The sequence below is a fragment of the Mixophyes fleayi genome, chromosome 2, assembly GCF_038048845.1.
Source record: "Mixophyes fleayi isolate aMixFle1 chromosome 2, aMixFle1.hap1, whole genome shotgun sequence".
Lineage (NCBI taxonomy): Eukaryota > Metazoa > Chordata > Amphibia > Anura > Limnodynastidae > Mixophyes > Mixophyes fleayi.
Genome location: NC_134403.1, coordinates 71698823 through 71722983, shown reverse-complemented (window position 1 = coordinate 71722983; position 24161 = coordinate 71698823). Strand labels below are relative to the sequence as shown.

The following is a 24161-nucleotide window of genomic DNA, read 5'->3' as shown; positions in this document are numbered from 1 at the left end:
ACTATTTTGATAGAACCCGTTCTTCTTTATAGTTTCCAATTTGGTTCATTAGACTGTGTATTTGGTAGGTGACATGAGAGCAATTTTTGTTGGTTTCATGCCATCTATCTAGAGAAGGGCATATATTGGGGGGTCCTTCTGAATATTAATTTTGGGTTTTCTAGAAAAATCTCTGTTAGTACCTTATGTAGGATGTGCTAATGTTTGTTTATTGTGGTTTTAATCATGGAAGATGATTCTGAAAATTGTAAAGCACTACGGAACATGAAATATAAATAATTGTTAGTAATAATACTGTCTGATAAATGGGATATAGATCTCCTTTTGTGCTGGGCCATCCCTTCTGTTCTTATAATCTTACAGTGTCTCTTGGATCATGTTTAATGTTCGATGGAAGGCTGTCCTCACTATATCCCTTGTCCAAGAATTTAAATTTGAGTTTTTCTCCTTCTTCTCTGAAACTCTCCAGTTGGGATCAATTCTTTCTTAGTTCAGTGAACTGATCTGGGTATATTGTCCAACTAGATTTAATGGCGACTGCTTAAAGTTTTAATGGTGACAAGTTAAAACTACTGCAGTCTATCAGTTTGAAATATGTTTGTGTTTATATTTTTGTTAGTAATAAATATCTTTAAATCCACAAAGATAGTGTGTTCCTTATTCATGGAGGTGGTAAATTCCAGGTTTCTATCATTTATATCCATATTCTAAAGAAGTAACTGAAGGAATTTTCATCACCTTGTCACATGAAGATGATGTTGTCTATATATCTTTTTCAGAGGACCAAGTTTGCGACCAGCACATTATTTGACAACATCATGTGCTCCTCCCACCAACTTATGAATAGGCTGGCATAACTGGCTGCAAACTTGGTCCTCATAGAGGTTCCCTGCACCTGCAGGTAGCGAGTATCTTATAACCAAAAATGGTTATGTGTTAATATGAATCCTATACTACTGAATCTATCATATATGGAAATGACTCTTCTTTGGAAAAATGGTTTTATTCAGAGTAATTTTCGTGTTGAATTATTTTTAATGTATTGTGAACTTTGAACATTAGGATTGAAAATGAAGGTTTTCTAATTTACAGGTCCCATAGTGATATTTCATGCTTCATTAAGTTATCATATAATTTAGGTCCGTGGTGGAAGTGGGGGTGTACATGGTGGTGTGCCATACCATCACTTCTCCTACTGCCTTCATTGTAAAACTATCAAACCCCATTCATTTACATTGCCATTACATTTTTCATACCAGCACTTCTAAATTTCCACTTTTACCACTGATTTAAGTAATCAATTAACAAGAGGGATGATTATGTATAGTATTATTTTTTTAACGTTTTTATATTGTTTATTATTATTTTTTTAGCTTTACTGTCCATACCTTTCCCTGCCCATCCGATTCCTTTCTTTTTATGCGCCCGTTTACTAAAAAAACATTTTTATACTTATTGTATACTTTTGTGTACTTTTACTTACTTATTGTAAACAGATAGTATACATCCTATTATAGCTAAAGCATCGAATTTAACCTCCAGCACTCTCCCTTTTCTTTTTCTGCCATTTCTATCTGGACCTGCAAATTCCCAAAGGTTGCAGAGAGCCGTTTTATGGTGTAAGTTCCCAGCAGCAGATTGTGGACATAGGAATGCATTAGGCACATAGGAATAGATTTACTAAACCTTCTAAAAAGGAAAAGTGGAGAGTCAGATTCTAGCTATAATTTTCTAGAAGAACACTCTATAAATGATAGCTAGAATATGTTTTGGTTGCTATGGGCAACACCTCTAGTTTTCCCTTTTATGTGGTTTAGTAAATAAGCACATAATGAAATGTCCAGCACATCTGCATATTCTGAATTTAGTAAATTAACCTCATTGAATCTACCAAACTGTATCACACTGTATATGTCAGGTGAGAGAATCTGTACAAGTGTTGCAGCAGGTAATAACAGTGACACAACTTGCAATTATGTCATTGTAACACAGCATGAATCACACCAAGCAGAAGAAAGAAGAGACTACAGGCTATATTTGTCAGACGCTTTATTATTATTATTATTATTATTACCATAAGGAATTAAAGACAGATGTACATTCTAAGGAGTTATATACCCCTTTTGTTGTATTATTTTACATGCGCATAGTTTAAATCTGGCAAGGTGTATTTGTGGTTTTTTTTGCATCAGTAATAGCAGTGCAAAGGTTTTCAACATGACAAGAAAGAAACTGAACTTACAAAATGTTGGAAATTACATTTAACAATTCATGCACACTTGGCATTCTGGGTAACATGACTTGACTTGTTCTGCATTATCAGCCTCTGCAATGTTTCGGAGAGCTGTACAGCTCAATGCAGTCAGTGTCTGACAAAACAATATGAGCAAGATCATTTCTACTTGCCTACATTTACTATCTCAATTCCCGGGGGCAACGCATAAGTAAGGTAGGAAAAGAGGAGGTGGTTGGGGCTTGATGACCTGATTTGCATCATCAAGTTGGCGGATTGCTAATGTAAACAAGCACCACCCACCTCTGTAAAAATTAAGTGTGTGATGACATGAATTGCTATTTGATGTTTGCTGCAGTGGGTGGGGCTTTATAATTCACATCATTTCCCCACCCACCTTGCGGAAAATAAGCTCTCTCCAGAAGAATTGCCTGCCCTCTTAGGAGACCGGGAGGTCTATGCGTAATTCTGGTGGTTTGCAATAAATAGACAACTATGCATTAAAGAAATAACTTCATTGATGGTGTAAATTATGTGAGGTACATAGATTATATTATTTTCAACCCTGTAGTGGATCCTTACATCTGGATTTAATGGTGTAGCCTGCATACCTCAAACACCAGCGATATCCACTGCTGTTTTGTGGGTCATTTACCCTAAGCAAAATAAATTAAATCCACTCAGTTAATATAAGATTTTCTCCAGTTTAAGCTAGATTTATGCTTTCTTACTATGTTTCATATGAAAGGCAGCATATTTGTGTGGATTTATCTTCTAATAATAGTACAAAAGATGCTTCACCAAGCTTCACAGTACAATCACAAAGATAAATATACTTCAATATTTTCAGCGACTGATAAATTTGTCTTTTAAAAGATAACTCCATCCAGAGCCAAATAATTTTGGGCAGAGATTGATGAGATAAAGTACAAAAATAAATTTACTTTCCACGCTACATTTGCCACATCCACTGTGGTCTCCTTTTGTTCTATAGTCCCAAGTCGCACTCCATTCGTTCTCCAGCTCAGTTTGTGTCAAAGAAACTGAGTGGTTGTCAGTGCCCCTCCCCCTGTGAGCTACTTATTTAGGTCCAATCACCTCTTCCTGGTCCACTCACCTCTTCCTGGTCAGCCTGTTTAAAACTTTCCTATCATGTGTTGGTGTCATGATTTCATCCATTTTATTTAAAGAGTTCATTAGGTAGAGCATCAAGACCCACTTGTCTTTTTACAAACAGACTGAGCAGGAAGGGGAGCGCAGAGTAGAGTGTGAGTTCCATGGGGCAGACTGTGAATAGTGTATTGGTGATCCTATCCTTTAATCCTTTTAAAGATTTATAAAAGTCACATAACAATTTGATTCACTAAGAACCTGAATTATTAAAAGTTTAAAGCAGGGAGATTTAATATCCCTAATCTTGATACAGAACAAATATTCAGATATTGGGTACATTTTCTATACTCATAACGGTCATTTTATTAAATTGCATACTTTGCTGCATAGTGACTTTCCTATACATCACCTCTTTACAAAGCAGACACGTTGCAGCAAACTAATACCTCCCAACATTGAAAAATAGAAAACAGGGACCAACAAGCTGTATAAACACCACAACCCTTTTCCGGTAGGCCAGATTTGTTAAACCTCTGGAATATGCGAGACTAATCAGCAAAAATTAGGACATTGACTGCTATTTAAATGACACCCTGGTATACTTTCTGAATGGAAGCAATGGGCTTCACCTTGTCAAACTTTATTAAATATTTTTTGGTTTTTGCACAATTTCTGCAAACCTTCAGAAAGTTAATTCTAAAATCTATGGGTGACATTCTTATACAAATGGTGCACAGGTAAAGGTTGCTCTAACCCACAATAACCAATCAAATGCTCTCATTTAATAGTTGTTTATAAAATGAAAGCAATACTTTGAATGGGTACTATAGGTTGCAACAACTTTTTCATGTGATCTATTCAACACTGAGGTCAGGGACCAAGTTGAACATAATGTAGACATTACTATTAGGGGAAATGATTCTGTTCCCTCTATAATGAAACAAAAGACACATTTACTTTTTTTTACTATTATAAAAGCCTCAATAATTTGACAATCATCCTGATATAACTAATAGTATCATATGTTTGTGACATATGCCTTATTTTCAAAGCCATAGATTTCCTAATTGGACCTTTATTTTCCAATTTGACACTACATGGAAGCATTGAATAGAAGGAAAAATTTTGTAGCCTATAACGTCAGACATGTGCTATAATTTTATAAATTGTACGAGAAAAGTGTCTCGCTAGAATCTCATTGGTTGCTATGGGTTACAGTACCTGTTCCTCTGCACACTCTGTATAAACAACAATGATCCTCAATATGGTCAATCTTGATCTGCAACAGTGTGTGTGCAATCTTTTTCTGGATGGCCCGGTCAATAGAAATCAAAAGGTAACTATATTATAAAGTAGAAGCTGTTGATACACCATACTCTGCATTTAAGCCCAGTTTCAGTGCAGAAGTCAAGTCGCTGATATCGTGCAGAGACACTTCTGGCTAGATTTACTAAGCTGCGGGTTTGAAAAAGTTGGGATGTTGCCTATAGCAACCAATCAGATTCTAGCTGTCATTTTGTAGAAAGTGCTAAATAAATGAAAGCTAGAATCTGATTGGTTGCTATAGGCAACATCCCCACTTTTTCAAACCCGCAGCTTAGTAAATCTGGCCCTTTGTGTTACCGTTCAGTCAGCTCAGCATTAAACGCTCAACTGGTTTGCATTGATATCGTCACCTCTTTCTTGATGAAAATATTTGCACTGCCGATAAGCATAGCATATGAAGCATTACAAAATAAGATCTGAAATAAATACAAGAATGTACCACTGATGGGTACATCGGGAGCAAGATATTTACAAATCTCCCCAGAGATTTTAACCCTCTAGGTGCTTGCAGGCCCTGTGGTACCCCATTATTGACATACTGTTTTACTCAGAGAGGAACATGTTCTGGGACTCAGTATACTGATGATAAAAAAAGCTAAACTCAATGACATGTTTCTATTGACAAAGCAATGTTAAAACTATATTGTATTAATCTGTATGTAAACAAAATCATTCCAAATATACAAAATTTAAAGATATAACAAATACCTCTAAAGAATGTAATATGACCCCAGGATTCATCTTGGTTTGGTTTGCTATAATCTGGATTTGCCAGTCATATCTCAGCTATAGTCAGATCACCTGATGCCTGAGGTCACCTGACAGGTACAAAGATTTTTTGGACTTCAACTCTTTGTTTCATTTTTATTGAAATTTCACCATTCTCAAAAAAAAATAATACCTAAGCAAAGATCTCATAAGACATGGTGTTTGTACTAGTCCAACATTAAGGAAGACTTTGACAAATTACCTCTTGCAGTCATACCTAAATAATCCATAAACAGCATCTGGATACAAGTGTGTGAATAATGCAGAATGTTTTTAGATCTATATTCCTGTCCTCAGAATAGGTAGAAAGCAAGTTAAGTTTCAAATATAATGAATGGTTACAGAACTAAAAACAATCTGAAAAGAAAATAACAAAGGAAGACAATTGCACTGTACTCATGGAAAGGTTCAAATTTGTTGGTAAAATCAGTATATGCTTATACAGAGCATGAAAGCCCTATTTTACTTTATAGGACAGTGGAACACAACTAGTTTTAGTTAAGGTCCACTTACCTGGCTTTACTGTCAGATGAAGGTCTGAGCTTGCTGTGATAATACAAGTCCCAGCTTGCTCTTTGGGGGTTTAGAGTTTGGCCAGGAGTGAAGTACATCAATGTGGTCTTGAGCTTTTTTTTTCAAGACCCTGTAGATAAAGTAAGGGAGCCTGCAGGTGTCAAAAGGGCTCCCTTACCGCGTGCAGAAATGATGAGGCAGTGTAGCATGTTGTCCACGTTATTTCTAAACCTGGAGGCGGAGCTGTAATTGCCTGGCTCCCCAGAGCACAACCCTAGCTGAGGGTGTAGATCTGAGGGGGAACAATTACAGCTCTGCTTGTACTCTCTAACCATAGGTATGCACAGTAAATTTCATTAGGGAGCACCCAAAGACTTTTTTCCCTTAATGGCAAACAATCATCCATCAATGATTAACCCATCATTCTCCATGAGTAACCCTCCATTATTTATCATTAAGCCTCTGTCATTCATCATGAACCCTTTATTCTCTATGAATTCTTAAACAATTGCCATCTATCATTAACCCTCCATCATAAATTACTCATCCTCCCTCATTAACCAGCATCCTCCATCATTAACCCCCATTCATCATCATTCTTCAATGACCCCCTCTCATAATCATTTTTCCATTAACCCCCTCATACACCCAACCCCCTATTTACGCCACGCTGCTCAAGAAGGGAACTGATCATAGATCATTTCCACTATGTTTGATCAAAGAGGAACTGATCAGTTCCCCAATGAGCAAGGTTAAATTTGTCTACCCAGAATGTCAGGCCGCATGCACATCCTTCTGGGTCAATAATTAGGTGCTGGTGTCAATGGTCAAAGTAGAGGGCTCATTACAAGCGCCTGTATTTCTAACTAATGCTCTCTCTTCATTATGCGCCAGCACCTGTGTGATGGAAAACAAGCAGCAACGGTGCAGTGTCCAGCGGCATTGGTGGACTTGGACTCCGCTCCACCGATAAATGGACTGATAAGTAGTATAATATATATATACATATATATATATATATATATATATAATCTTCTATTTGGATATATATTATTCTCATTTATTTAAAATAAAATAAAAAATATACATATACTTACCAAATTTGTGATTTGCCAAAACATGCCCATAATACAAGGGTCCCTATAAAGTTAGTGTTACAAAAAGGAGAGCTAGGCCCATGGTCATTTCAGCTACTAGTAGCACAATAGTGATTTAACATTTAATTTAAAAACAGTGTTTCACATAAGTGGCAACATTCAGCCCTTATATTAGAAAGTATGAAACACATTTCAAACTCTTAAGTGTCTGTACAGATGATGGCCACATTTCACCTGCCTCAGGGCTAATGACAAGGTCAGGCAAGGGGCAGAGTGTCTGCTAATTATTCACATTTTGGGGGCGATTCAATAAGCAGTGAGTTTTCGTAGCAACCTATTATGGAATTCAATACCGCGCTCATTTTTGCTAGCAACTCTTAGAGGTGCAAACAAAAGTAAGCGAAGATCATTACCTTCAACTCACACAGTAACATAGCTGCTATGTTACATCGGAACCTCATGGCTAATTGAATCTGCCTCATTGTGTTTCAAAGTGCTATTCTTACCAATCTTTAATTACAGAATAGAGTGTTGGAAGATGCAACTATCTGTGACTTTATATATGGTATGCAATATAAGCAGATCAGTATATTAAACAGTTAAATGAGGTTCTCTTTATATTTTGCTGGGGGGTGCCTTCACTGAGTGTTATATATTGATTCCATTAGTACATTCTTAAAATGAGAGTTTGACACTGGTGGGCGGAGCATTTTTATAGAATGTATACAAAGAGATGGATTGGATGAATACAATTTCTAACCCAACAAAACAAAAAGGATGTCATAGAATAAACAATATTGAAATTAATAGGGAAGAGGGGCTACATAAAAACAACAGATGAATAGGTTTTCTTCAGCCTTTACTTTGTGTTCCAGCAAAACAAGTGTTCAATTTTTCATATGTGCTCTCCTCCATATTCTAAGCACCTTTAAAGCAAAGATGCGATATCTACCTGATTTACATTTTCATTTGCTTAAATAGTTCTCTATTGACTACTGAATAATAATGTATTTCTACTTTCATCTAACATATACTATTTCTATCCATCATATCTCCACACACACTGCAAATGAGAGTCAAGTTGGTCTGATTAAGATGCCCAGTGGGAATAATCTGATCTAATTGATAAACCGACACATAAGAGGCAGATAGAGCTCATTTTATATCTAATCCAGTGTGATATATACATTACCGTGGCCTAAAAGTCACTTTTGATGACATTTCAAGTTCTGCCTCATGAGGGAAATATGATTCTGACTCTATATCATCCATTTGCCATTAATACATCCAACCTGCATCTTGATGCCAAAAAGTCTGCAAAACTGTTGCTAGTGACAAAACTCCCTGAAAATTTTTAACCTGAGATGTGATGATTAAACTCAAACTGTTAGCTGAAACCTTTGTGTCATTGTAATCACCAAGTATACAACAAGTGAGCAGGTGATTGTGTGACCCACCCCAGACTCTGAATTCATGGAAAGATTTCTATGTCAGTATTTAAATATCGGGAAGGCTAATGAGCAGACCGTTGTTTCAGATAGACTATGTACAACACACTTCAAAACAAGGCACAAAAACACTACATATAACACAGTCGGGACAGAACAGACAAGAAACTCATTATTGCGCCACAGGGAATGGAATACATACAATGATCTACAGGTGCTTGGCATTGAAAATTATTTTAGGGACTCATCAACTGAGCAATGCTCTGCGGACTCTCAGAAGGTAGGATGTGCACAGGATTGCCTGATTCTAGTGTACTCTGGAAATGTTATAGGAAGAAACAGGATTATGTTGTGCACATTACACTTAGCTGGAGACAATATAAATGGTTTAAAAGTGATAAAGTGTTTATCTAATAGGAAAGACCCTACACTGTGCTGGGTATTAATGTGTTAAGCAGCAAAGAATTAAATACATAAGCATTCTTCTAATTAATCTACTGTAAATACTAACATGCTTTGGTCCCTTCTGAATTACTAGGTTACTGAATTACTAGATTACAATGAAGTGAAAGGGGCAATTCCATGATGTGATTGTATCAACCACGGTCCGTAGGACTAAAGTCTCCTGTATATCAGGTGCTTCGTTCTCACAACCAGTGACTCTCAAACCATTCACAGACAGGACAACCATTTCTGATTGGCTGATTTCCTTGTCTACATACTGGTGGCAACCCATGCATTTTAGTTTAGGCGACTGATTTAAGAACCACTGTTCTGATAGAGACCTGAATACTTTTGTCTGTGTGTAACTTTTTTTGGTAGTTCATTCATAGTTTTATAATATTGCATTTCATTAAGTTACAAAATGTCATGTAGTCGCAGGCCCTCTTCTTTGCATGTTCTTGGGATGAGATGAAGGGACGGAGTTCCACGCTTGTTTCTTCATGTCACTGTGCATATGTGTTTTTTGCATCACTCTGAAAAAATAAGAACTAAATCATGCAGAGCCATGACAGATTGATGACATGATATATATATAATGTAGGTGATTGTACATTGTTGACTGTGTGTACAGCAAAAAAAAAGGAGTGTTCCAATCTAAAAGACACACAAAAGAAAAAAAGTCGGCTGTTTAACAGAGCAAAGGCAGTTCCGTATGGTAGTATCTAAATGATCCACAAAAAAAAGAGAGACAGACCCACAAAGCAGAGACAGGTGGACAGAGAGAAAGAGCTGTGCAATGATCTGTGGGTCGCCAACACAGTGTCACAGACGAGAGGGATTCCTGGGGTTGTCAAGTTCCCTGAATGCCAGATGTTCTGTGCGTGCCAAGTGACCTGCGGCTTCAGATCCAATCTCTTTATTCCCTGTGTCCTAGTCCTTCTGTACTGCAGGGAGGGGATCTGGACCTCTATGCGGACGGAGAAGTACCTAATAAATACAGAGGAAGGTGTACATAAGAAAATTAACGCTGACATGTAATGGTATAGAGAAAGAAAGTAGCTGACAAAAAGTGCAGTTTGCTTCTATAAGAAAACATATCTATACCACATGGCATAAGTAATAAAACATATTACATTTTTATACCGTCACTGTATAAACAGACCACTAAAAGTAAATTACAAACTTTCTTATATAAAAGAGCAACTAATAACAATTACAAATATGTAAAAATGTCAAGAGCTCATCAGAACTGAAGACTATAGAGCCGGCCTGGACAATCTGTGGCTCTCCAAGTGTTATGAAACTACAAGCCCCAGCATTCTTTGCCAGCCTGCAGCCAGCTGATAATGGTCAGGGAATGCTGGGACATGTAGTTTCACAACAGGTTGTCCAGGTCTGCTATAGAGACCGTTTTCCAGTTCACAGATAAGTGATTCAGGTAGGTTGTTCCAGAAATGAGGAGCTCTGTACAAGAAGGCAGTTCGTCCAGATACTTTATTGAATTTAGGTACCTATAGTAGATTTTACTTGATAAGTTCTGTAGCCTGTGGGTCTGAAGCTTTAATATGCAAATTGTACTTTATGTCTAGACTCCATGGGCAGCCAACCGAGATCGGATAACATACACAATGATATGTTCTGTAGTTGGACAGCAAGACACAATGACAGAGCATCCAGCTTGCTAGAGTGAATTTGATTGGCTGTATCATTAATTACATGCCCAAAGTCTATAGTAGACATTAGTATGAGTTGTGCTCTTTCTGGCCAAGGCAGTTAGGCAGGATTTGCTTGTATTGGACAAGCACAATTTGGAATACACAACGAAAAGCTAGGATCAAGCCACAAACCCAAATATTTATGTTTGGACACTGATGTAAGAATAGTGAAGATGTTTTTAATAAATCAGATTGCAGCAGATTTTAAATGTCAGAGAAGTTTGAGCTGTGCATATATCAAAAGGTGCCATCTGCATACACCTCCAGAGATGCTGATTTACAGACTGTGGGTAAGTCATTTATAAATAAGGAAAACAGTACTAGCCTGGCAGAAAGCCTTGAGGGACCCTACGGGAGGCTATCTAGGAGTCTATAGTGTGAGCCAGAGATTGACCCCTTCTTGGATCTTCCTGATAAACACATAAAACCACTTGCACGCATACATTCCCATACCAGAGTGCTGAAGATTGCCTAACAGTATGATGTGATCCCTGGAGTCAGAAGATTTAGCAAAACCTACAAATATTGTAACAGTCAACTGCCCATGTTCCATTCCACACTTATTTTTAATGGGGTTGTTACTACTGAATGGTTTGGTCGGAAGCCAGCTTGAAATAGACTAAGGACATTTGGCAGACATCTGAAATTTTATCCTGGTATAGAATCATTTACATGTATATATTTGTGAATGTTATCAGCAGCTCTTTCATATAATCCAAGGGCATGGTGAGAGGCTATACAGCATGGAAATGTTTATACATTTTATACATATACCAAATAATTCCATTGTGTTCTTATAGTGATATTGTCTGACACTTAAAATATGCCAGAGCCCTAGAGCTGAATTAATATATGAAAATGTGAAAACATTTTAGAGTCCCATCCTCTTCGCCCTTCCCCCCTTCCGCCCCTGTTCACACTGGTTTAACTCAAACAGTAGAGTAGGGGCATTCTGTACAGCAAGCAGTAGGGAAACTGCTTCTTCTCGTAGGTCCTTTTGGTAATAAAACCATGTTTTATTAGTTTGTCATATTCACTTTGCACAGCGTAGACTGCAATGTGTTTGTCAGTCTACTTTACATTCTAGATATGATGGTTACAAATAACAAATCCAGAATGTTGTTGTTTTTCACAAGGAAAATAAGACATTTGCAATAAGCAAATGTCTCTCACGTGCCAGCAGCAGAACAAATGCCTGTCATTGTGATGTCTTATTTATCTTATCTATTAATAACACCTTATTACAGGAGCTTCAAAACTCTGCTTTTCTTCTTAAACAAAAGGAAGAATTTAGAAGTATAATCATAATACTAAAGCCAACTGCAAAAGTCAAAACATATACCATGCATACTTGCCTATTTTTGGGCATCCCCTCGGCCGGGATCATGATGACATGATTCTCGTTACTAGGTCCCGCCAACCACTGCGCAATGATGCCAGCTGTATCCTTGTGCAGAGAAAGTGGGGCATGATGACATGAATATAATTATCAGGGTCCCTCACCCACTTCACAACTAAGAGGGATCTGGAAGGAAGGCCTACTCTCCCAAGAGTCCAGGAGAACTCCCCAAAATCGGTGAGTCTTCCGGATATTCTGTGAGTTTCCCAGATATTCTGGGAGTCTCCCAGATTTTCCGGGAGAGTAAGCAAGTATTATACCATGCTGTGGACAAAGTCTTGGCTGTGGACACACTCCTGCCCCCAAACACAGCAATCTCAAAACTCCATCTCATCACCATACACACGTGCACATGATTAGAGCTCATAGCTTCAGACTTGCTACTTTTACTATGTTTTAATTTATTTCCCTTCTCCTCAAAACTTCCTGTCTCCCACCATAACCTAGCTCCTACTCCGTACCTCCCTACCCTTCCATAACACGCTTTTCTCCATCTTCTTTCTCATACTGCGGCCAATTTATACTATGTCTTGGTCCTACTTGTACTGGATGTTTGGGCGCTTACTTTGCATTCCAAATTTGCCTCATTAGAGAGGTGTAGTTGTGTGGCAGGATGTTGTTGCTGACTTATGTTGTGGTTGGGCCTACTTGTGAGGGTGTCGCGTAGGACCAGTGGTAGAAGAGGAACTTTAGAAGTGGTGATATAAAAAATGTAATGGGAATGTAAGTGAATGGAATTTGATAGTTTTACAATGACAGCAGTAGGAGAATTGGCGGTATGGCATACCACCGTATACACCCCCACTTCCACCGCGGCGTAGGACCAAGATGTGGACTAAACTCAGCGCCTGGCATGTTCCTGTTAATTTAAAACACGGTTTGGACATACTGCCTGCACTTATGATAGGCCCCCAACTGCTGATTATATTAGTTATTATTATTATTATTATTATTATTATTATCATCATTTATTTGTTAGGCGCCACAAGGTTTCCGCAGCGCCGCACATAGTACAAACAGTAGACTATACAGGGTATAACAGTACAGAACAATAAACAAAAAAGTACAAATACTTCAGAAACTCCAGGCAGGCAGATGCAATAGACACGGAGCAGAAGAACAGGTAAGGAGACAGGAGGGAAGAGGGCCCTGCTCATTCAAGCTTACATCCTAAGGGAGAGTTGACAGACCAGGCACAAGAGGAGCCGGTTGAGGCAATGGGAGAGAGGGGAGAATGAGCGGAGGAGATAGGGGTTAAGTGGATGGTTGGTAGGCTTTGAGAAAGAAGTGAGTTTTGAGTGCACGTTTGAAGGAGCACAGAGTGGAAGAGAGGCGGATGGAGCGAGGGAGGTCATTCCAGTGAAGGGGGGCTGCACGGGAAAAGTCCTGGATTCTGGAATGGGAAGAGGTGATCAGAGTGGAGGAGAGGCGACGGTCATTGGCCGAGCGCAGGGAGCGGGCGGGAGTGTGAATGGAGAGGAGGTTGGAGATATAAGGGGCAGTAGAGTGGGAGAGAGCCTTGTAAGTGGTGGTGAGGAGTTTGAAAAGAATTCTGTAGGGGAAGGGGAGCCAGTGAAGGGCAAGGCAGAGAGGGGAGGCAGATAAGGAGCGGCGTGAGAGGTAGATAAGTCTTGCGGCCGCGTTGAGTATAGAGCAGAGGGGGGAGAGATGAGAGTGGGGGAGGCCGGTGAGGAGGAGGTTGCAGTAATTCAGGCGGGAGATGATGAGTGCGTGTATGATAGTTTTGGTGGCCTCCTGAGAGAGAAAGGGACCGATGCGGGCGATCCGTCTAGGATCCTGTCCCTAGAAGTGCACCAGTGGCTGCAGTGCTCACACCAATTTAGTCTGATGCTTGGGCCTACTCATTGGTGGTGGGACTGTTTTGAGACAATGAAGGTACAGTCATAGAAGGGAGTCTCTTGCTATAAGAGGGGAGGTATTTGGTATGCTAATGGTTTGGTGCCAAATAGGAAGAGGAGTGCCTCATTCCATGGTGTGCTGGAGGGAAATGCCAAAGAGATGCGACAAGCAGCATGTATGTGTTATGGAACAGCAACATTGCCCCAAAGGTGGCTAGTCAGTGTGCCAAAGTGAATGGGACGACAAAAACACATCCTTACACTTGTCTGTTTAATCCACAGGTAAGATTTGCTATTTAAATACTATTGAGACTATTCATGTGTAATTGTAAAGTACATTGCTTCTTTAATGCTGACCACACAGACATTCCTGTCCTTGGGCTAAAGAATCAATGTAGGTTGTTTTTAGCATAACTGTAGCGTGTTAGTGTGGTCAGGAGGTTCTAGGCCTGACAATGGCTGCAGTATGTGAGTGTGGCCAGTGTAAGGCTATATAATGTTCGTCTATCAAATTTGTGTTGCATTGTGAGTGGTTATCAGACGTTTAAAGCACTTAAATGGGAACACCATCTAAACATAATCCAACCCGCTGCACTTAGGTCACTTTCAAACTTCTCTCTGTTATCACTCTGGGAAAAGTGTTCATTACAGTCCGGGCGAGGGTGACTATCTTCTAAACAGTAGAGTAGCAGGCATGTGTCTATTACATATGGATAACAATGTTATGTTTAGATAGAATCCCTCTTTATGTAGGGAACATTGATCCCTAAGGAGAACAGGCAAACTGTATATATGGACATTATTAGGAAACAGAGGGTGGGCCAGGCATGGAACAAAGTACAGCTTTCAACATCCATCGCCCAATGTCTGTTCTACATACATCCCATATATGGCTGGTCTTCATAGGAGTGTGTATTAGAGCTTTAGTTATACTTTAACAGTGCTTAGGCAAAAGAAGAAACGCATAATAATATATACAAGCCTTGAGTTGCTACCTGTCCTAAATCCCCCCTCTCTCTTTATCTCTCTGTTTCCCTAACTGGTCTCCATGGAAACTGTGCACTAATCCAGGTTACCATTTTCCTCTGTGCTATGCTCTTCCTCGCAAGGTGAAAGTTCATCCACAGACGTTTGGTTCGTGATTCCTGGAAACAGAATAAATAAAAATATTTTAGTATATGGTCTTCCTTTAAGTAAACTATATTATTTTTCTGAAAATAATTTGAAACTGTTGTTTTGTAATCATTATCACATATGCAGTATTCACATTAGAATAAAGAGGTCATTCTGTACTGTACACAGAAGCTTTCATTTTTTATGGATAAGTGTCCACCAAAAGAAACTGGAAGAGCTGTTTCATCTCTATAATTCCATATAAGACCATGTATAGCCAAATTCTTGTCAATTTAATGTACCCCACTGTGGAGACTATATGGATGTTAATACTCTGCAGTTTGAGTCATGGGTATATATTATCAGTTCCCCGTTTCTATTAGAATGTCTACTTTAAAGTACACCTCTCACAAACACACAGTGGTAGCAGCCATTTTGTGAGTTTACCCAATATTCTCAAGAAGTCAAACTATTAATTTACTAGGAAATTGTGACATCACATCTGCAGTGGGTACACTTTAATGGGAATGTACAGACCCTTGCCCCCGTTAGTTTAGTAGGAACTTCAAGACTTGCTGGAAGGAGAAAAAGGTAGAGTCTATGGGCCTGAGTCATTAAGGAAAGCAAGGTCAAAAAAAGGAGTAAATCTGATCCTGGACAGAACCATGTTACAATGCAGGGGGTGCAAATTAGGTTACTAATTTGCACATAAAGAAAATACTGGCTGTTTTTCATACAACACACAAATACTTGATAGCTTTATTTTACACAAGGACAGACCCTACCCCAACTATACAAATTTACCTCTCTCTAAAATGCAACATGGTTTTGCCAAGGTGCAAAGTTCCATCTTTTTTTTGCTTTGCACTCCTTAATGACTCTGGGCCTGATTCATTAAGGATCTTAACTTGAGAAACTTCTTATTTCAGTCTCCTGGACAAAACCATGTTACAATGCAAGGGGTGCAAATTATCATTCTGTTTTGCACATAAGTTAAATACTGACTGTTTTTTCATGTAGCACAAAAATACTTGATAGCTTATTTGTACACTGAAATTTAAAGTTGATATTTGTGTGCTACATGAAAAAACAGTCAGTATTTAATTTATGTGCAAAATAGAATACTAATTTGCACCCCCTGCATTCTAACATGGTTTTGTCCAGGAGACTGAAATAAGAAGTTTCTCAAGTTAAGATCCTTAATGAATCAGGCCCTCTGGCCCTATGTCACTACATCATCCATGAACTTACCTGATTGAATACCTAAATCATCTGCTCATTTGGACAGAAGTGGCTCATATGGCTGCTTAAAGGCTCTTTCCAAAGTTGTGCATATGTAAAGGGATATTCACTAGGCCTGCTACTTCCCTGGCTCCCTCAATCCACCCCTGCTGCCTGTCAGCGGTGAGCCCAGTGATGGGTCAGTAAAAGTAGCAATCAGCAAATGTATCTCCCTGCAATAGTGTATGAAGAGAATGTGGGCTATGGTATGGCTTCAGGTGGATGGCATGGGGAGAGGGCATGGAATTGCAATGGAGGGCTGGTTAAGAGGGTAGCCTACAGATGCAGCATGCTTCAAATTGTCTTTTAACTCTGAGCGAATCTGGCATGGCATTGCCCATGCAGTACAATTTTATCATGTGTAATGTTAACGTTAAACACCAAAGCATTGATATGTTTTATGTACAATACCATAACTGCATGGTTTGCTGTTAAGTAACTGTAAATATATGACACCACAGTGTGAACCACAACTTTGACTAAACGACAAATCCTTGCACTAAAAACGGATGAGGCTGAATAGTGGAGAACTCAACGGGCCTTATTTAGAGTGGCACATAAAGATGTGTCTTTATGTTGGAGCATACTTGCATTTTACGTCTGTATTTTGAGCAGCACATATATTAATATTCGTGCAACCTAAAACAGAGCGCATAGATGAGTCCTGAGCAAAAAGGCAGCAGTCATCGTCACTGAATTGTTCATTTCTCTGTGGCTTATGGGGGGAGCACTGCACTTGCACATGAACACCCCTGAAGTGCCTCTCAAAGCACAAAAGACCATAATGGTAACTGAAAATTCGGGCACAAGTTTTGCACATGTGCAGTGTGACAAATTTTACACAAAACACAAAGTTATGATAAGTAAATGTACTTTTGTGCAACTCTAAGGCCCTAAGTGATTGATAGTTGCTTTCACAAATGCTGCACTGTCTAGAAACAAAGAATGACAAAATGAGTAGTCTGCCACCTCCCTAAATGCGCGACCAGTCCCAGAGTTTGACAGCCACTATAAAAGGTAGACTACGAGCATGGGGTCCCCTGCTTTAGTGAAAACCAGCCCAAGACTAGTCAGGGCCGGGTGGATGCATCTCTGGGGAGGAGGCTCAGAATAAGTCTCCCTCTCAGATGCTACTAGCCAGGGGCTGGCTGGGATGGGGGGCAGGGGGACATCTGCCCCCTGAATGGTCCCATAGTGGGCTAACTTGGGCTGGGCCACCTCCATTTTTTTCCCTTTAAAATAGGCTAAAATTTGCCAACCCTCTCCTGGTACTAGCCCTATGCTGAAATGCACTGGGTACATTCTGACCACCCCAAAACTATGGAGATGGGATATTTCACAAGATTAGGACACCTGCAGTGGCAGCTCTGTCATTCCAGTGATCCTAGTGTAAAGGACATTATGCAAAAAGATAAAAGAATAAACAAACACACACACACATTTCATCTAAGATTGAGTAAAAGACTCTCCAAACTCCAGCTTACCACTTTATTAAATATAAAATTAAAAATATATATTGTTCTTGCTTAGTCTGTTGTGGTTAAAATCAGAAAAAAACCCTGAAAAAGCCTCATAATAGGCAACCTATCAGCACATTAGAAATGACCCGCTAAATTATCAAGGGTGGAATGGATCGGCACTTCTCTGCAGAGCTTACCAATCACACTTGTTGGCTCATACTTGCCATTTGTAATAGACTGGTGATCAAGGGGAGTCTCATGTTATGATTTAGTGATGGTCATTCGTAGTGAGCAGGTAGGTTGTTATTTATGGGGATTTTTGAGGATTTCGGTTGTATTTTATTTGTTCCAGTTTGGAGTATGATGGATCAAGTAAGAAGAAAAGATTTAAGTAAGAATAATTCAAATAAGAAGATAATAAAATGTTATTTTATATTCAATAAAGTGGTGAACGAGAGTTTTACTCAATTTTACTTTAAAATTGTGTTTATTTTAGTAATTTTTGCATAATGGGCAGAGATCTTAGGGACCCCTGTCCACTATAGTGGGACTACTGAGGGGGCAAAGCTGCCACTCCAGGGGTAGCAATCTTGTTTATTACCCCAGCACCCACTGTGCCCCAGCACTTTAAGCATAAGGCTGATGGCCTCTTGGAGGGGGTGGGGTGTTTTTTTCTGTATATATAAACGTAAGCCTATTGCTGGTCTTTTTCATAGGAAGGGGACCCCCAAACTTGTGGGTCTCTTTGGTATACCAGAAACCAGAGGCTTTCACTATGAGGGTGGTTTTCACCATAGTGGGATAATCCCACACTTGTGGTCTCATTGTTCTAGGGGACACCAGCAGGGGCTGTTTAGCACTAGTGTTGGTTGAAGATTTGGGCAAGGATCATGCTGTTCATTTTTTAATTCTTTATTTTTAATGCCCAGTACAGTATCTGTGTTGTGAGGAGGTAATAATATTCAATTATCCGCTATTCAGAAACTTGTGTCTTTTCTGAAAGTGACTGACAGTGGCCTCTGTTCTACAGCTGCTCCCGATTCATTCATTCAAGTTGGGACAAAAACACAGTAATTTAATTTACAAAGCACAGGACACACGCACTGCATACTTTTCATTTTCATCGTGCAGTACGATTCTCTCAAAGTCATCTAGTGGCAGAAATACGTATTGCAGGGAATACTTGTACCAATGTAAGGTACTTTCTCAAAGAGACCGTATATGGAAGATAAACAAAATCATCCAGCGTTAGAAGACAACTTGATGCCTAATACATCTGCAGATAGGGCAGAGAAATAATTATTTATTTTTTAATAAAAAAACAAACAAAAAAACCCACCAAAACTAAATCAATAACACCTGTGGATAGGATTAATTTCCCCCATTTAATTCATGTTGAGATGAAGAAATGACAACACAGGCTTCTAGTCACATATGGAAGTACCGGGAAGTGGGTCATAGCATATGGCTGCTTCTAAGTCACACATTTATAGATTCCTCACCGCTCGCTGCTCTCTCTTTCCACTTCTGCTTGTTCTCCTGGATGTACTTGGTCCATGTGGTCCGAAAGCTGTTCAAATCAGCATTAATGTCCCCAAGCTCAGCTTGTTCATCAATAGATGGCTGTCTCCACTGAGAGCTAAAGAGAAGGAAATACAAAGTCTTAAAGGACAGAGGTGGAAGACATCAATAGCAATGATCTCTCCTATCAATAAGCTGTATTTCCTGCACACGATTCTTGCTTTATAGTCTAATAATCTTATTCTCATAAACAGACACTGTGACTAATTCTCCGTGAATCCAGAGAGAAAAGAAGAATATCTAATTATAAAAACAAAACCTCCAAACGATGACATATAACATGAATCTGCGTATTTCTTAATGACGAACTGCTGATACTACTGTTTAGTTAATACTTTTCTGTTAGTGGGATTTTCCAATAAAGTTATTTTTGTTTTTCACTTTTCATTGTTCACATGTCTGCTCCATGCCTGTGTGTTCCTTATAAAGCTTCCATATATCAGGTACATATTTTTCATCTTTCTTAAAGAACGCTAAAATATTAAAACAAAAAGTGACTGGAACTGGAAAAACAAATGTGACAGAAATCTGTTTTCATATGACAAAGAGCAGAAAACAGGTGTTTATGGAATCTGAGCCTATTGGTAAAGTGTACCCGCTGCCTATATAGAGGCAGCCATTTTGCGGTGTGCATCAGGTGAACTTTGTAAATTACCTCAGTAGTGTATAAGTGATAGACAGCTTTCAACAGTACAACAAATACAATATTTGAGCCCCCTCCTTAATTTTTTCTACACAAGAACATGTACAGCTCTTATATTACTGTATAGGTAGCTCATATAGTCACATTTTCCTTTTAACAAGTGACAACAATCTGAACAGACCTAGACTGGTTGACAGGAGCAGCTAGTTTGGACTTGCTGCCCTCTTCTACTAACGGAAGAACAATCTTCTCAGCCACATCAGTTAGCACTGAAAATGTTGGGTCAACAATAAACTCGATGAAGCCTGTGGGACAACAATTGACAAAGTATTACAGTAGTGCAGGAAGAGGAGTCCTTGTCCGTGTCCAAGGACATTCACAAGACCAGTCTTGCGGTCATGTGTTTGCTGGGGGTGATGTTTACATTTTCAGGTGTAGAAAAGTGAGACATAAATTACCTATCTGTGACTGAGCGACCAATGTGGACTTGCGGTCACAGAGCGGAGAGAAAGGCAGCCCCATTTCAGCCTCTTTGTCACCCTGGAAGAAACATGAAAACATAACATGGCTCTGTGTAGTAATATAAACCAAAGCCCCAGAATGCACCTTACCCACCTTAGTCTCACAGGGTTTACAAAGTCATAGTATTAGGAAATGTAATAATGTATCTTTGTTTACAGCTTAAGCATACATTTACATAAACCACTGCATTGTATGTTATGCATAATAACATTTACACCCGAACAAGGAAATTTTAGGAACATGAGTAAAAGTCTTAAAAACCACAAAATAAATAAAAAATATTTTTAAAAAGTACATTTAGCAGTGAATGTTTACAGATAATACATGCTAGCTAGACATAATACTGCTGATGCTGTGCATCTCCATTTTATATACAAATTAAATAATAAGAAGGGTTGTCCAACCCGCGGCCCGCGGGCCGCATGCGGCCCAGCACGCCTGTAAATGTGGCCCAGAAGGAGTTTTGGTTGTGGCAAGGGGGCAGCGCTGTTAATGGAAAAAAAAAATCCGGCAAAAAAAAGAAAAGAAACTACTTACCTTGCGGTCACGTCAGCTGGTACTCCGGCTCCCTCCCTTGTCTTCTCCTCTGTGCGGTGCTCGCAGTGAATGTCAGGCATGATGTCATCACGCCCAACATCCATTGCGGAGCGCAGCACAGAGGAGACACCCGCGCGAGAAGAACAATCAGCAGCATAGAGGAGACACCCGCGCGAGAAGAACAATCAGCAGCACAGAGGAGACACCCGTGCGAGAAGAACAATCAGCAGCACAGAATTGGAGAAAAGAAGAGAAGAGGACAGGAGAACAAGCCGATTAAGAGGTAAGTTAAGGGGGATTTTTTTTATTATTTCAAGGGACGCTGACCAGTGAATAAAAGTCACCTGGTCCTGGAGCATCATGGACCTTATCTCCCTGCTACATACTTCTACTTGTAATACTAATGGGGCATTATATATTATTCTCTTTGGCCCATTATAAGTTGTTATCCCTTAACTAACATAGTGGTGTAATTATCAAAACAGGTCACAATTTGGGGTCACAGTGGTGTATATGTCAGGTACCGCAGGCCTGGTCAGGGCACCCTGATATACAATGCCTGGCTTAAATGCACTTTATTGATAATGCATCGAAACAATACAAAAAGTCATTATAGTATAATAACTAGAGAGGATTTTTTGAACAGGGTGATTGAAAGGTAAGTATAGGGGGATTTGAAAAAAAAAGATATAGATATATATATATATATATATATATATATATATATATATATATATATATATATATATCTATCACTTTTTTTCTCATATATATATATGTTAACTATGTTTTCTATGGTTTTTTGGATGATCAGCTGTCGTTATTGTTAGTGTATCTTATGTGCGGCCCAAACCAACTCGTCGTCTTCCAATGTGGCCCAGGGCAGCTAAAAGGTTGGACACCCCTGCTTTAAGGAGACAATTCAATTTGGTCGCGTTATTATAGAAATAACGCGGCCTGCGTACTATTACCATTAGTACGGTTAAAGTGCGCAGGGTTACCGTTAGTTTAATGCTGATTTTTGCTCGCACCTCTTGGGTTCTAGACTAAAAATCTGGGTTCAAATTACCATATTATAAGGTAATAATACTAGCGCTGTGATCCTAGAACAATGTGGCCGAATTGAATCGGACCCTTATAGGGGAATTCAATTGTCCATGTTACTCTCGAAAGAAATGCGGCATGCACATTCTTACCATTAAAAATTACAGCACTAACGGCAGTAATGCGCGCTATTACTGTAGAAACGGTAATAGTGCGCAGTTACTCTTGAAAGTAACGCGCCCAACTGAAGTCCCCCCAAGGGGTAAATTTATCAAGCTGCGATTTTCCAGCGGGTTTGAAAAGTGGAAATGTTGCCTATAGCAACCAATCAGATTCTAGCTATTATTTTGTAGAATGTACTAAATAAATGATAACTAGAATGTGATTTGTTGCTATAGGCAACGTCTCTGTAATCCTACTCTATCTTAAATATTTAATTTATTTTGTTGCTTCTGAATTTGATTATTTCTTTGCAAGAATGTAATATGGCTTTTAACATGTTGAGGAATTGACCAAAATCTTACTCCTAATGCAGAAATTTGCCGTATTTTGTGTGTGATGGTCAATCTATCTTAGAAAACAATGGCTTCAGTGTTGAAGACTGCAATCAGCTTAAAAATGAAAGGAAAGAAGGGTAATGATTCTGTAATACCCCGTTCACACTGCCTCAAAACCCCGGGTTATTGCCAGGGCAAGCCCAGGGGACCCGGGACGAGGCTCAGTGTGAACGGGTCAAAGTCTAATTCCCGAGTCCGACCCGGGTAGCCTCCAGTCTGGACGGTGAGACTCACTGAATGTTATTGTAAAGTAAAAAAAACAAAAGCAAAAACAAAACCATCACAAGAAGAGCCAATCAAAGCTCCGCTTGTGATGTTGCCAGGGAAACCCGGGCAGACCCAGTGTGAACACGGTCTACCCAGGATTTGCCAGGGTGTCCTGCACAGGGTTGCCGAGTGGGGGGTCGGGTACTAATTACCCGGGCCCGGACATGCCAGGGGGCCCGGCTCCTTACTGCCGACCGTTTTTTTGTTTCTTTAACCTTAATTGTTTTTTCTTTCTTCTTGTTTTTTTTTTTTGCTGTGGGTGGCTCCACCCTCTTCTTCGTTGGTGGGGGGAGCAGGGTAATTAAAAAGAAAAAAAATGAAAACCTTACCTCATCACGGCGTTGGCGCCCCTCCTTCCTCCTCCCTGCTCAGTTCGCACTAAATGTTGGGCATGACATCATCACGTCACGCTCGACATTTAGTGGGAAGCGGCGCAGAGAGGAGCCAGCAAGAAGACAGAGGACAAAAGAAGAAGAAAAAAAAAAAGAGATGAAAGAAGCCAATACCAAGGTAAGTAAAGAAATGGAGGCAAGGGGAGGAAAGCAGAAAGGCAGCGAGTGATGAAGAAGCGGGGGGTAGAAAGGCACCAAGTGATGAAGAAGTGGGGGCGGGCAGAAAGGCACCGAATGATGAAGAAGGTGGGGAGCAGAAAGGCACCGAGTGATGAAGAAGGGGGGGGGAGCAGGATGTCACAGAGTGATGAAGGGGAGGGGGGGGGAGCATGGCACAGTGTGAAGAAGATGAAGGAGAGGGGTGCAGCATGGCACAAAGTGATGAAGTTGGGGTGGAGCAGAATGGTACAGAGCGATGAAGGTGGGGGAAGCAGCATGGCACAGAGTGATGAAAGGGGGAAAAGCAGCATGGAGGGCACAGTGTGATCATAAGGGAGCACAGTGTGGTTTGATGAAGGGGCACAGTGTGATCATAAGGAGGTACAGAGTGGTGATTTTGAAGGGGCACAATAATGTGTGTGTGATGACACAGGGGGCTTGTGGCAATGTAGTGTGTATGATGGCACAGGGTGCTTGTGGCAATGTAGTGTGTGAGGTAGGTGGTGGCTAATTAATGAGTGCTATTTTGTTTGTGCGGTGATGGTGGGGCAATTTAATAGTGGGGACTTAATTTAAGATGGGACTGTTTGGAGGGAGAGAAATAGGTTAATTTAACAAATGGGAATACTATTATTTTAATGTTGGGGCTGGAGGAAGGCCTAATTATTAATCGTGGGTGCTATTGATTTA

The 24161-nt window shown here is 39.7% G+C and overlaps 1 protein-coding gene across 5 annotated transcripts in view; it reads right to left on the bottom strand.

Annotated features, from left to right (window-relative positions):
- Nucleotides 1-2032: 2032 nt before the first annotated feature.
- The window catches only part of PDE1B (phosphodiesterase 1B), a 301797-nt gene continuing 279668 nt past the window's right edge, over nt 2033-24161 (bottom strand). For 4 of the 5 annotated variants that reach the window (XM_075199243.1, XM_075199246.1, XM_075199247.1 and 1 more), the window contains 5 exons: nt 20452-20533; nt 20175-20298; nt 19272-19408; nt 14992-15060; nt 2033-9929 (listed from right to left, as the gene is read on the bottom strand). In XM_075199243.1, the coding sequence (XP_075055344.1) occupies nt 9910-9929; nt 14992-15060; nt 19272-19408; nt 20175-20298; nt 20452-20533 (432 nt within the window). In that variant the 3' untranslated portion in view covers nt 2033-9909. Of the gene's footprint in view, nt 9930-14962; nt 15061-19271; nt 19409-20174; nt 20299-20451; nt 20534-24161 lie in introns of those variants that run through there. The other variant, XM_075199244.1, reaches the window with a different exon arrangement.